The 13,501-nt window shown below is 36.4% G+C and overlaps 1 protein-coding gene across 6 annotated transcripts in view; it reads right to left on the bottom strand.

The window, feature by feature from the left end:
• LOC127957994 (rho guanine nucleotide exchange factor 28) overlaps positions 1-13,501 on the bottom strand; it is a 56,355-nt gene that overhangs the window by 22,321 nt on the left and 20,533 nt on the right. For all 6 annotated transcript variants that reach the window (XM_052556762.1, XM_052556767.1, XM_052556764.1 and 3 more), the window contains exons 5-13: positions 11,916-12,099; positions 11,577-11,766; positions 9,935-9,995; positions 8,798-8,844; positions 8,510-8,576; positions 2,873-2,973; positions 1,962-2,251; positions 743-938; positions 476-590 (exon numbers count right to left, since the gene is read on the bottom strand). In XM_052556762.1, coding sequence (XP_052412722.1) covers positions 476-590; positions 743-938; positions 1,962-2,251; positions 2,873-2,973; positions 8,510-8,576; positions 8,798-8,844; positions 9,935-9,995; positions 11,577-11,766; positions 11,916-12,099 — 1,251 coding nt within the window. The remainder of the gene's footprint in view (positions 1-475; positions 591-742; positions 939-1,961; positions 2,252-2,872; positions 2,974-8,509; positions 8,577-8,797; positions 8,845-9,934; positions 9,996-11,576; positions 11,767-11,915; positions 12,100-13,501) is intronic.

Raw genomic sequence — 13,501 nt, 5'->3', positions numbered from 1 at the left:
ATTCACACATGCTTACATTCACAGTGTCAAACAGGTCATATATAAATAAATGTTCTGATCTTGCTATAAAAAACTAAATAAAAAGAAAATATTCAGTTTTCAGTGAGTATAAAATCCTTTCATCCCTTAAAAGCTCATTATGCTTAAAACAGACTAGACAGGAAATATAAGAGATGTTATGACTATGCTCAGTCACTCTCAGCCTTAAGAAAAAGACAAACAAAGAAAAAACAGATGTTTTCAGAAACTTAATACTTTTTGTTTAGGCCCTGTGATTATCTAGTTTTATTATTACCTGTATGTAAAAATAGAATAATCTACCCAAGCAACTTGATTACTTTTTTTTCACATTTGACTCTACTTCCTGTCATCTGTCCCTGAAACACTAAACACTAACCTTGGCAAAAGCACACATCATTTGGGACATAATGCAAGTAAATTGAGAGGTGGATGGAGAAAGGTAAGAGGATCTGACCCTGATTGAGGTCAGTAGGTGGAGGGTGGGCATCCCTACTGAATCGTGGAGGCAGCAGGCTGATTTTGGGCGAGGTGTAGGAATATGAACGAAGACGGATGCCCTGCTCAATATCCTGAAAAAAGAAACAATGGACATTTTCACTCAGCTTCCATCTCACAGTGCTCAAAAATGTAGTAATAATGATCACGTGTAGTATCTGTAGTCAGATATCTGTATTTGTGCAGTTTGCCTCACTGTTGAGAAAAGGGAATATAAGTGTGATACCTTTGCAGGGGTGGGGTTACAGGCAGAGGAGGCGGAGTGAGAACGTGTGCAGGTAAGATCAGGGGCGGGCTTAAACATAATCCGTTCATCTGGGCTGTTTTTGAGCTCCGGCTGTAGCTGGGGGAGGGGCTTCTTCATTAAAATGTCATCATCATCGTCCTCCTCGCTGTCCATTTCCAAGGCCACCAGACTCGGGCTTAGAGAGAGGATTGGATTTCTAAAAATTCTCAACAACCACTGTGAGTAAGACGAGCTGCACTTGTGCTTTGTAAATAATTCATACATTTTGTGTGTGCCACCAACTATGCTGAAATCCCACAAAAAGGCAAATGTTTCTAAATCATGGAAACATTTTTCAAATTGATTCTGGGTTTATGCATAACAACTGCATTCCTGCTTTACAAGGCAAATGCATTCAGCAAAACAGGGCCAGGTAACTTGTCAGTGTGCCCTGGGTTTGTTTTTTGTTTGCTTGTCTGATTTCACAGTTCTTCTACTGCAGAAGTCTTTGCTTCAGAAAGAAAGTGGTGCCCAATAGAGTAAAAATGTGTTATTGTACCCAAGTAAACGAAATGTCCTTAAAATGTTTTCCAAACAATGAAATTCATCAGACTGTTGGGTCCATTCTCTCGGCAGCCAAGAATTCATTGCGCAAAAACACATGTGGTCAACACAAAAGAAACCATTTTTATACAACATGTCAGTAAACTTGCAACTAATGTATGAATTATTTGTTCATGTCATGCAACCCATCCATGTTGGCATGTGCCTGATGTGGCTACTTCAAGTATCAACCGAGGACGTAAACTAATATTCAATAGTTTGGGGTTGGTAATTTATTTATTTTTTTCATAAATTGAGCCCTTTTTTTTTTTTTGCAAGAATGCATTAAACTTTTTTACTGTTTTCAATATTGCTAATAATAACTAAATGTTTCTTGAACACCAAATCAGCACATTAGAATGATTTCTGAAGGATCATGTGACATTGAACACTGGAGTGATGTCTGCTAAAATTAAGCAAATTAAATGTATTTTGAAGAGAAGTGTTTTTTTTCTGTATTTATGATCAAATACATGCATCCTTGGTAAGCATAATATACTTTTTTCAAAATCCTAAAAAAAAAATAACCTTACCAACCCCAAACTTTTGCATGGCATATAAAATGTAAAGTGTCAAAATGACTGTCAGAACAAAAAATCGATGTTAGCATGCTTACCTTAGGTCACATGACTCTGTAGGTGAGTTTGAGCTGTTATATGTCAATTCAGCAGGTCGTGTGGCACGCATTAGTCTTTCCAGCATCAGTCCCGCAGGGGAGGTGGGAGAGAAAGAATGAGAAGCATGTTGCCGTCCTCTCTGCCCTTCATCATCTTTAACAGCCGGAGGGATATCTACAGTCCCTGGTGACAAGACCCCTGTATCTGACATTCGCCACACACCACTATCTGTCCCAGAGCTGTCCTCTGTGACACCGGAAACAGCGTACTTCATATTGAGGTCACTGTCCTACATCAGAAGAGAACACAAAGAAAAAATTGTACATGTGAAATATGTGTACATGCTATACAAATATATAAGTAGAAGAAGTATTAAGCAACAAGAAGGAACAGGGTTAGTTCACAAGATTTTTATTTTATTTTTTAGGTCCAAAACATTAGTGGTCCCCACTGACTTTCATTGCACATTTTAAAAAATATCTTCTTCTGTCTGAAATGGATGAAATAAAATCATACATGTTTGGAAGTAAATTATGATGATTTTCATTTTTGAGTGAGCTATCCCTTTAACACAGTCAGACTCAATTAAAACAGTTCTTTTGCCACAGGGTTCTAAGAATTTACACACAAGGCCTGATGTCTCATAAAAGCATAGCAGCATGTCTTTAATAATGTCAAACTAAAGTCTTTTGTGGCAGCAGAAGGGCTGTGGTTTGAGATCCAGGCCACAACGTTTCAAAATCAAATAAAGACTTTCCCTAAGACTTTCACAGAGATCAATCACAGGATAAAGGCAGTAAATGAAGGGAGGAGATGGGATTTGGATGAAAGATGTTTCAGCTGAGTGTCTGCAGATCTGGCATACTGAGTGAGCTGATTTGTAGGAGCAGCGATATGTGTGGCGTCTGACCTTAGCGGAGCCTCTGAGCATGGCTGTGAGTCTGACGGCAGCAGCGTCTGAGGAATGAAGGTGAAATGGAGTGCAGGAGCCAGGAGAGGAACACAGCTTCTCTGTCAAAACAAAACACGCTGTCAGATTGATGTGTGTGCCAATACAACAGGATGGAAATGCAGTGTCAGTGATATTTAAAAGTTAGCTAATGAAAACAATAATGTAAATATCAGCTGCCATTTTACAGCCTGCTGCCTTTGTTCCGTTGGGAAACTTTTGTGTGCATGTGTGTGCTCAAGTGTTTTGATAATCTCTGAATGCCAAGATGGTAGAAGAAACCAGTAAAACAGAAAATGGTCTCTTTATGGCCAGTACATTTCCTGTTTCATTTTCAGGAAGGTTTTTGCACAGTTAACTCTATATATAGACAGTGACACTGAATTTATATTGCAGTGAGATCCAACTAAGTTTTATTTATATAAATAAATAAATACTTTTATTATTTTTATTTATTTGTCATTTAACAGAGACACCAGACAGTCAAAAACCACCCTAGAATTAGGTACAAAGCTAAATTACATCTGCTGTCCATATTCAGCAAGGACACATCACATTTATCAAAAGTGAGTATAAAGAAATATGTAACATTATAGATTTATATTTCAAAAAAAGGCTGTTAACTTACTTACTAGAAATGCTTAATGAGCACCAAATCAGTATATTAGAATGATTTCTGAAGTATAATGTGACATTGAAGACTTAACCTGTGAAATGTCACCCCGTCCCGTATACGGGACGCCTACGTTGACTATACTATATTACAATCAAATTTAATCTAATCTTGACAAACTATATATCGTTGGAAAGGTCTAAGACTCCCAAATATATATTATACCAATATTTTTTGTTAAAAATTATGTAGGAAAAGTAATAGATCAATTTATGACAAGAGTGCACCCTCAGAAATCTACATTACAAAAGGAGCTTTGACCTTTGTTAAGAAAAAAGACTTCCTCATTGCCTTTTTCTCTATCACATTTTAGAAATCATCAGAAGTTATATATCACTTGAAAACATAAAATCTCAAAATTCATCCTTCAAAACCCATTTTAAAATCAGACATTGCATTACCATGTAAATGGTACATCAAAATCATGTTACAAAATGTTTTCAGTCGAGAAATATAAAAATTTAGGTTTGTATCATGCACATTCAAGTCTATCTTCAAAAACGTGAGTGACAGTTATCAGGTTAAATAAAGATGATAAGAAATATGAATAAGAAATAATAATTAGAAATGAGAAATTAAAAAAAGTAAGCAATTATCTAAGCGAATCTGCTACTAACTTAAATAACAGAGAACTCCATTAATAAATCCTAAACTATGAAGAAGAAACCGTTGAAAAATAAATTATCTTCTGGGCACACACAAACAAAATTTGTGGTCCCAATGCAGTCAAAGTCCTGCAGTGTGTAAAGAAAACAGGCTGAATGTCTGTTTCTTCTTTCTCACACACACACACTTGTAACAACATTTACAGCTCTGGTGCAGAAACAAAGACTTACACCTATCCGTTCACATGACAAAAACTTCCACCAACACGGTCAAATAAACACAAAAACACCAACATTATATTTTCAAGGGAAATATCTGTATATTTTGGCATATAATCAGTTGTGTGTGTGTCTTGGTAAAAATTAATTCCGATAACTTGCCGGGGCACCCCTTAATAAAGGATGCATGTGAAGGCCTTCCAACAGTAACGGAAAAACCAGATACTGACGTCAACTTCACAAACACACACACACACAGACTTTATTCATTCAGATACTTGGTGAATCACACGTCTGAAGGAAACCCAAACGCAGGACTCACGTGTGCTGAATTCCCATCAACTCAAAAGCAGATCTAAAACATCTGTAATACGATCACAATAACTGGATAATGCAGTTCTCTTTCAAATGATTAATGATGACTCACTTAATTTGGCAGCTTTCTTTTATCCTTCCTTTTGACTACAGCATTTTCGGTCAGGATGACCATACACATTTTTGAGGTGATATTTAAAAAAACCACCACCAGCAGAACAACCACCGTAATGTCCTATCAAAAACATCTCACTGCAATCCTGGCTTGAAAGTCCCATTGTACAGAACCAAAACCAGCTATTTGAGCTCTGACTCATTGCTGAATTAAGCCTGTAAATCTGCCCTGCACCACAGACCAGAAACAGTGGACCAAAACACACAAACTGAAGTCGTGTGAGACAATCAAAGACTTCTAGGATGTGTATGTGTGATTTCTTCATGCATTGTACTTGAGTGTCTTTGTTGTATGCATCATTCGTGCAGACTATCTCTAGTTACCTGCTTTTGATGTCCGTCTCCGAATTCTCATCTTTGGGAAGGATGGCCACGAGTAGTTAAACGGAGAGTCTGAGTCAGAGTCCATGTTTTTAATTTTCCTCAACTGCTCCGTTTTGTGAAACACATAACAGTAAAATCGCCAAGGAGTTAGGCAGGAGTTTGAGAACACCTTTCTAAAAAATGCAGATTCCTCAGATAAGCATTGAGGAGATGAGTCTGCGAGTGCTTGCGAGTATATCGGAGAAGGTGGGGTCAGTCTCGACACTCTATACTCCCACTTCTTTCTTGCAGGCAGAGTCAGAACTCAAACTGGACCTGGGAGAGAGCACGACTGAGGGATTTTCAGATGAAGGTGTCTGTAGGAATCTGAAAGGTCAGCCAAGGTTTAGGAATCATTAACCATACACGCTAATAAAAACCCCACAAGGTCCCGGGATGCGAAAGGACACACACTACCTCTTACTCTTCATAAACAAATAATACAACTAACTGCAATTTCACTGTGGAACAAATAACAATAATTAAGCTTTCATAAATTCATGATGCAAAGCAATCCAATTTTTAATGCAACTTCTCAAAGGCGGGAATGAGTCATGTATTGCCTCAAAAACTGTAAAAGGGTGGGCCAAACTGATTTGCAACCCACATTCATTAATTTTAATAACAATCCCAAACCAATTCCAGAGTGGTGGCCCACAACATAGTCTAGAACATGATCTACAATTTATAAACAGCTGTATAAATCAAAGACTAAATTCTGGGTGAGTGTCAGAATTTTCCATCTGACATTTTGCTAGGAAATCTATCCTGCAGTATGAATTTAAAATATGACATTACTGAAAAAATAGTCAAAACTAGTCATGCTGAGCTGATAGCTAATAATTAATAAATTAAATATATCAGTAATATTACTGTAATTGTATATAGTAAAATAGAAATTTATATGAACATAACATTGAAATTAAATCCAACTATATATAAAAAGTACCCTACTTAAAATCAACAGCACAAACCAAATCTGACAGAGACTCAATTCACAAAATCAAAGCCGCTAAAATGCAAAGACACACATTACATCTAAAAAGCCAAGTCACAACCAGCCAGGAACTTTTCAAAAGCAGCGTTACAGCCAGGTGTGTGTGTCTGTGTGTGTGTGTGTCTGAGACGAGATGGATTACTCTCTGCATGTGGTGGACATTCAGTCTCTGCTAGAGAACCACTCAGTGTGTGTATGGATCTATCCTTCAGCGGGAACATGTGCTCCAGTAATCCAAACAGCAGACTCATTCAGTTCACCAAAGGTCTCAAAAACCAACAAAAGTCTTTTATTTTACAGGTTAGGATTTTTTTAAATGGTACCATGCAGCAACTCAATAATTATATAATTCTGGGTGCAGCTTCTTCGAAAATCCTCCTTATGAAAACAGATCCCCTGATAGGTGAAGGTGAGCACACAAAAATGTCAGATTTAGTTCCTTTTTTCTTAGATCCTTTTGTATGTGCTCTTATTCCTTTATTTCTCTGACAGCAGAATTGTCCATTCAGTTTAAATAGAGACCTCCAAAAGGTTTGCTTCCAGTCGGCCTGCTCTTTTCTGTGGACTGTAACGGTTTCAGTCTCTCATGAAATCTGGGCTCCAACCCCAGCTCTCTCCTCCCTCCAGAGTTGTTAGTGGCTAACCGTCTGTGTGTGAGAGTCTGAGTTTGTGTTTTAAAATGAGAAATAAGGGAATGATAGTTCAGTATAGCTCAAATGAAGAGAATGGGTTGCGTACTGTATGCGAGTATGAATGAATAAATAGTCATATATCAATAAAAATATACTTTTATAATCATTATCATGGGTAAATACTACTGCTTTCCAAAAGTTATGGGCAACAAAACAAGGTTTAACCAAACTAAATTCAAATCTGTCCAAAGACCCCAATAATATACGAAACATAGAGCTGTTTGGGAATTATTTACCGCATGAACAAGGTAACTGGGTAATCGGTGAAAGCATCTGTATTAAGATGAGGAACACTGTAGGATGTGCTCAATTTTAAAGCATCATCTTAAATGTCAGCTTTTGTGCAAGTTAAAAAATCTAAGCTTGTTAACATTCCTGCCTCCACTTTACAGTTGAAACTGTGAATGTGCATGTCTGTGTGGGTGGTTGGGTTAAAGGGGCCAAAGCCATTGCAAAAGAAAAGAGTTCCACCTTGAGGATTCCTTTGCTGAGCTACAATTCTCCCGTCCAAAAGTCCAATAAAAAAAAAAAAATATATATATATATATATATATATATATATATATATATATATTTAATAAATATTTTGTAGTTTTTGAACCAAGGACAGCAGATCTTTAAGAGCAATAGCAGTGCCTACAATACAGAAGACGCTTTTTCCCCTTGAGCAAAAACATGAAACTATTCAATGAAAACTGAACAGAAGGTCTGCACAATTTCATTTAGATGGTAATGTTCAGTTGCCAGTGCCTCCTACTTTGTAATTGTCCTTGTAATACACAGAGTATGTTTAAAAACACAAGATGTCTGTTTTGAATGAACACGATTTTGCTCTAACCAAAAAGAGTCCTTTTAAATTAAAGTGAAAAACAAAGTAAATTGAGTTAACATCAGCCCAATAAGAAAATTCATGGCTTTTGCATATTCAATAAGCCCCTCTCATGATCAAACATGTTGGCAAAATGGTCTGAATTGGTTCATGAATCTGTTTGAATGATTTGTTCATCTACACTCAATTGAAACCAAACCTGCAAATGCTACCGTTTGTCTGCATTGAAGATCTTCATTAGTTGAACACCTGTGATTAACGATTCCACAGGTATGCATTCAATTTCATTTCATAGAAGTAATACCTTTGTAGTTGTGGTCACTAGATCTATTACGACTGTTATGATTAAAGTGCAATGTGAAATGAATGAAAAGTGTTGATTGCAGCATTACATTTACTTGCTTTAATTGTACATTTGCTTTATTACGTTGCATCAGATTTATTTTTTAAGAGAAGGCTGCATTTGTTTTTTTAAAAATAGTTAAAACAGCAATATAGTGAAATTTTATTACAATTTAAAATAACTGATATTTATTTTAATATATTTTAAAATGTAATTTATTCCAGTGATGGCAAAACTAAATTTTCAGTCTTCAGGGTCACATGAACCTTCAGAAATCATTCTAATCTGCCGTTTTGCTGTTCAACATTATTATCAGTGTTTAAAACAGTTGTGTTGGATAATATTTTTGTGGAAAATAGAACTATTCCTTGGACGCACGCATGTATACCTGAGTTAAATGTGTTTAGATCTTCGTCCTCTTCATCCAGACAGAGAACAAGCTGTTCTTCAAAGACCTGACAAACAAGACGAGAAAAACACACTCATACACCACAATTCAGCCCTTTTCAAGAACGAAAACAGACCGAAATAAGAACACGGGCACAAACATCTGTCCATTAGCAAACAGAAAAACACACATATGGCAGGTCTGAAGAAGACTAAGTGATCCATTATCGTGTTTCTGATTCCAGGAATTGACTGAGACACACTCACACACAAAAATAACTCCACTCACACTATCCACCAGGGCTTCATCCTCGATTCTCAGCTGGCTGTTCAAATCTGAGGAGCAGAAAAAAACAAATACAACACAAAAACAGATTTCCACTTGTACACAATTGCCAACTTGAGCACAAACAAGCCTTTCTGCTGGAAAACCAAGACACCTATCAAAAGGGTAAGCAGTGACAGGAAGTTTCTTCACATTAAGTTCACAGGGTCACAGAGGCTAAACCCGCTGAGGCTCCTGCTGTCAACACGACAAGCTGGCAATCTCTCTGTGTCTCTTTACAGCATTTACATCACGCCGTTCCTTCTTGATCTGTCAAACTATAGGCTGATTTTTTCTCTCATTTTGCCCTCTCTTACCCCTCCCAAACATTTAGTGTCTCTGTCTCTCGACCCACCCAGGAGGAATGCGTCTCCTCATACTGGACATGTTTGGGAAACCAGCCGGAGGTCCCTCACAAAGCCTGCTCTGTGTATGTGTGTGTATTAGTGTATGTGTACTCCTCATCCCACATTCTACCACAATGTCCTCCTGACTGAGCCAAATTCACCCAATGTACTCTAACAACCCTGCCAGACCTAACTCACAGTGACAGACAGAGAGAGAGAGAGAGAGAGAGAGAGAGAGAGAGAGAGAGAGAGAGAGAGAGTCGGGTGTGGGGAGAGCTGGGGTCAAGAAGAGGGAAAGGAACAAAAGACAAACAGAAAAAGAGAAAGTGGAATAACAGAAGGAGGATTGAGGTTAAGTGAGAGCCAGAAGAGAAGAAAATTTATCACATCAGCAGGATGAAACGTGATAAGACCTTGGCGAGAGCAAAATATAGAAACTAGTCATAAAATAAACCCAAGACAGGAGGACTAAAATAAAGTGAATAATAATAATAATAATATGGACATTATGGCCAGAAATGATCTTGTGGAGTTTGAATTCCCACCACACGGCTTAAATCTACTTTCCAGAAAGCCACAAATATAAATATTAGGTGTAATCCCAGACTGTTGCTGAATTTTTTTTTAATAGTTCAGATTAAGTTTATTATTGCTAACAAGGGTAAAAAAAAAAAAAAAAAAAAAAAAAACAACACTGACAGACATTTTAGTGTGTGTATTGGGGTAAAATGCATACAAATGAGCTCTGGCTTACCTGTGTCACATATATCAGATCTGTGTATGCTCTCTTCTGGCGGCTCACTCAGTCGTCCCACCTGTAACATATTAAACCGTCAGGTCTGATACAGAATCACATTTGCATTTGACAGCAGTGGAATAACTGTTTGGAATGAAGTGGATTGCTGATCAACCTTTTTGGTTTGGGAATAATTCACATAATGGGTGTAATTAATCTGACTAAACATTGAAGCTTTCCCATGGATTTATACACATATGTTCTGGAAATCTAAAAAACACAAGGTCAACGAAGCATTTTAAAAATCTTATTTTTAAATGGACATATACTACATTCAAAAGTTTGGAGTGAGAAAGATTTTTTAAAGAAATTAATGCTTTTATTCTGCAAGGATGCAATAAATCAAAAGTGAAAGGAATAAATTACATTTTAAATTACATTCAAATAGAAAAATGTGAGGATTGTTACAAATATTTTTTCACAATATAACTTTTTTTTACTGTATTTTTAATCAAATAATTGTCGTCTTCATGAGCATAAGAGACTTCTTTTAAAAATATTTAAAAGCCAATCCTAAACCTTTAAATGGTACTGTACATTTCCTTATTCAACAATGTCAAATTACTTATAAAAACAGTTTAAAGAAGCATCACAGGTACATGAGTTACAGCACTTGTAATCTCTAGTAATCTTGTTCTGTCTGCCAGCAGTTGTTATATGAGAAATACCAGTCTGCTGCTCAAAGCAATATCTGTAAACGATACTGTAAACTGCAATAAAAGTTTCGTTTTAGTCATTTATAGACTCATAAAACTCTGTTTCCCACACCATTCTCCTTTAACCTGCTATCAGAGGTTTATGATGAAAAATGAAGAGGGGGTGGACAGCTGAGAGGTACATTTCAAACTGGGGATTGTTTCACATGGAGAGTTGAAACACATTCTCTTCCATAACATATTGTAAGCATATCAAATATTTAATCCATAATAAAATGAATATTATATCATATATTTACTCAGAATACACAGATCATTTTCTGTCAGTGGGGTCTAGATGATGCATTTACAGCATTTACCAGCAGAGGCTAACAAGTCTATGCTAACCAGCTGAACCATGGACATTTGATTTGAATCACCAGCAAATTGGGGCAGTGTTTGAAAATTGTATTTGAAAGCAATCTAAAAAAAACTGTCATCAGTTTTACTATAATGTTCTGTAATGGCACAGAAATTAATTAGTTTCCTTTTAACTGGTAAAACTTTATAAGAGTAAAAAGCAGAAATAATCAGAGAAGCTTATTGTGAAGCTTAGGCAAAAAAAAGTTTTCTGTTCCTTATTTTTCTGTATTTCTCTGCTTTTTAGGCAGAGATGAAACAATGTCCAAGATTTATAGAGAGTCACTAACAATGAAAGTCAATAAATTTAAACCAGACTGTTAAGGCTCATCTTAGGAGTTATCGTCTTCTGTCTTTATTGCTATAAATAACCACTACATTTAGGTAAAAATAATTTGATCCTCTCTGTTTTTGTTGTCTGTCTTTTCTCAGTCCCTCCTTTTGCAAACAATGACCATGCGATTTCCAAATTTTTTATATAGCTCTACTTTAGACAGGAAAAAAAGAAAGCGTTTCCTTGAAGTTTGTGTTCAATGCAGACTCACCCTTGCAAGTGCATCTGGCTCTCGGCTCTTCTCTCTGTACAGCTGGATACTGTGCTGTGCATTTATATGTGTGCTGTTTTTCACAGTCAGACTAATAGATTCGGTGACAGGGCAGATACGAAGCTGGTTAGAGCCGTCTGTCCAAATCTGACACATCCACACTGGCCTCCACGCACTGCAACTCGAGGGACTGGTCATAACAAAGTCATAAGACACATGAAACTCAGCCCCTACTGTACACTGGATCAATGACGGCGGTGACACACCAGTGATTAAAGGAGCTTTTTAACATGTAATCTAATTATAGTGTATTGTGTCAGGCAGGACAGAGTGACTCACTCTGTTAGAGCGCTGATGAGCGTCGGGTCTCCGTGCTTCTGAGCCAGCGTGAGAGGACTGTGGCCTTCCTTGTCAACTATGGGAACCATCCTCTGACCTTCAGACTCCTGGAAGAGGAAGTGACTGAGGTGGGGGAACCCCATATGTATGGCCACATGTAGAGGCGTTGCCCCGGAATGGGGATCTAAAAGAGAGAATGATAAATAATCAGACTTGGGAAACTTTTTCCTATAGTAGATTTTTTTTTTTATATTTACAACATTTTTCTATTTATTTAATTTCACTGACAAATACAATAATATACAAAGAAAAAAAATCTCCCTTTCCTTTTTTTTTTTTTGTTTTTTTTTTTTTGAAAAATTAGTTCATAAAGTGTACAAGCATAAAAGTAATGTTGGTAGTGGTGGGCAATATGATCAAAACCTAAAACCAAAACTATGGATCACAATATAATTATTTTTGCTTTAAATAAGGTATTTACAATATCAACATTTTGGTACCTTTGCAATTTCATAATTCTTGTCACCAGTATCAATATCACAAAAAAACAATACTAGCCTAAATTTAAAAATTTATAAATAAAAAAAAAAACTCAAGTTAACTGAATAAAACAGTGAGTAAATAAGAATAATAACCTTAATAGAAAAAGAACTACAGTAGAACCAATCAATGAGAAATGCTACATACATTGTATAAAGTAATAGAATTTATAAAAACACAGCATATTCTACACGGTGTTATATAAAGATATTTATTCTTATTAAAGTCACAAATTTACTCGATTTACTCGAGTGCAGTGAGTGATCTTCTTTCTTTTTATTTTTGTTTGATTAACATGATGAATGACAAGACATCAGGAATATTAGACTGCTATCACTTTAAGAGCTGCCTGGATACAATATACTGTTACACATGTGTTTTCTTTCTCAGTTAATAGTGTCTAGCATTATATCACCCACCCCTATGTGTAGGCATGATATTGTAATTTGTAGAGAGTGTGTCATGCTTTTCAATGATGCATGGCAAAGTTCTCTTTAATTCCACCCCCATGTTTAGTCCATTAATCTTTTTTCACCATCAATAAATATTGTTTGTATTGAGGAATATACAGTATATTAAACCACACATCAATTTCTAATACTTTTTATATATTTAAATAATAATAATAAAATCTCCACAACTACAAAAAATCAGAACCCCATTTGCCATATAAGTCTAAAAGTTCTAAAATGCACACAAAATGTTGTTTTGTTGTTTGTATGCGAGCCCATCTGTTCTTTGTGCTCTGTGCAAACAAGCAGCAGACTGATAGGTATAATGCTGTCTAAAAAAGAAATGCCTTTGTTGACATCCACATTGATGGTTTAGAGTTCAAACAGACAGCTAATCTCTGTGTGGTACACATCTGGTCATAAACATGCTGTAGGGTGACAAACACTTACAGCAAGCACTTTGCACATGGTCTCTATGAGGTGTATAATAAAGGGGTGTCAAAGACAGGGCCCAAGGGTTGAATATGGTCCATGGAGGAATCCAGTCAGCCTTTTAGAATATTTAAAGATTTTTTTTTATTCAATCTGGCCTAC

This window comes from Carassius gibelio, chromosome B5 (assembly GCF_023724105.1).
Source record: "Carassius gibelio isolate Cgi1373 ecotype wild population from Czech Republic chromosome B5, carGib1.2-hapl.c, whole genome shotgun sequence".
NCBI classification, from domain to species: Eukaryota; Metazoa; Chordata; class Actinopteri; order Cypriniformes; family Cyprinidae; genus Carassius; species Carassius gibelio.
The sequence above is the reverse complement of the archived record's forward strand: the minus strand, read 5'-3'. Positions and strand labels throughout refer to the sequence as shown.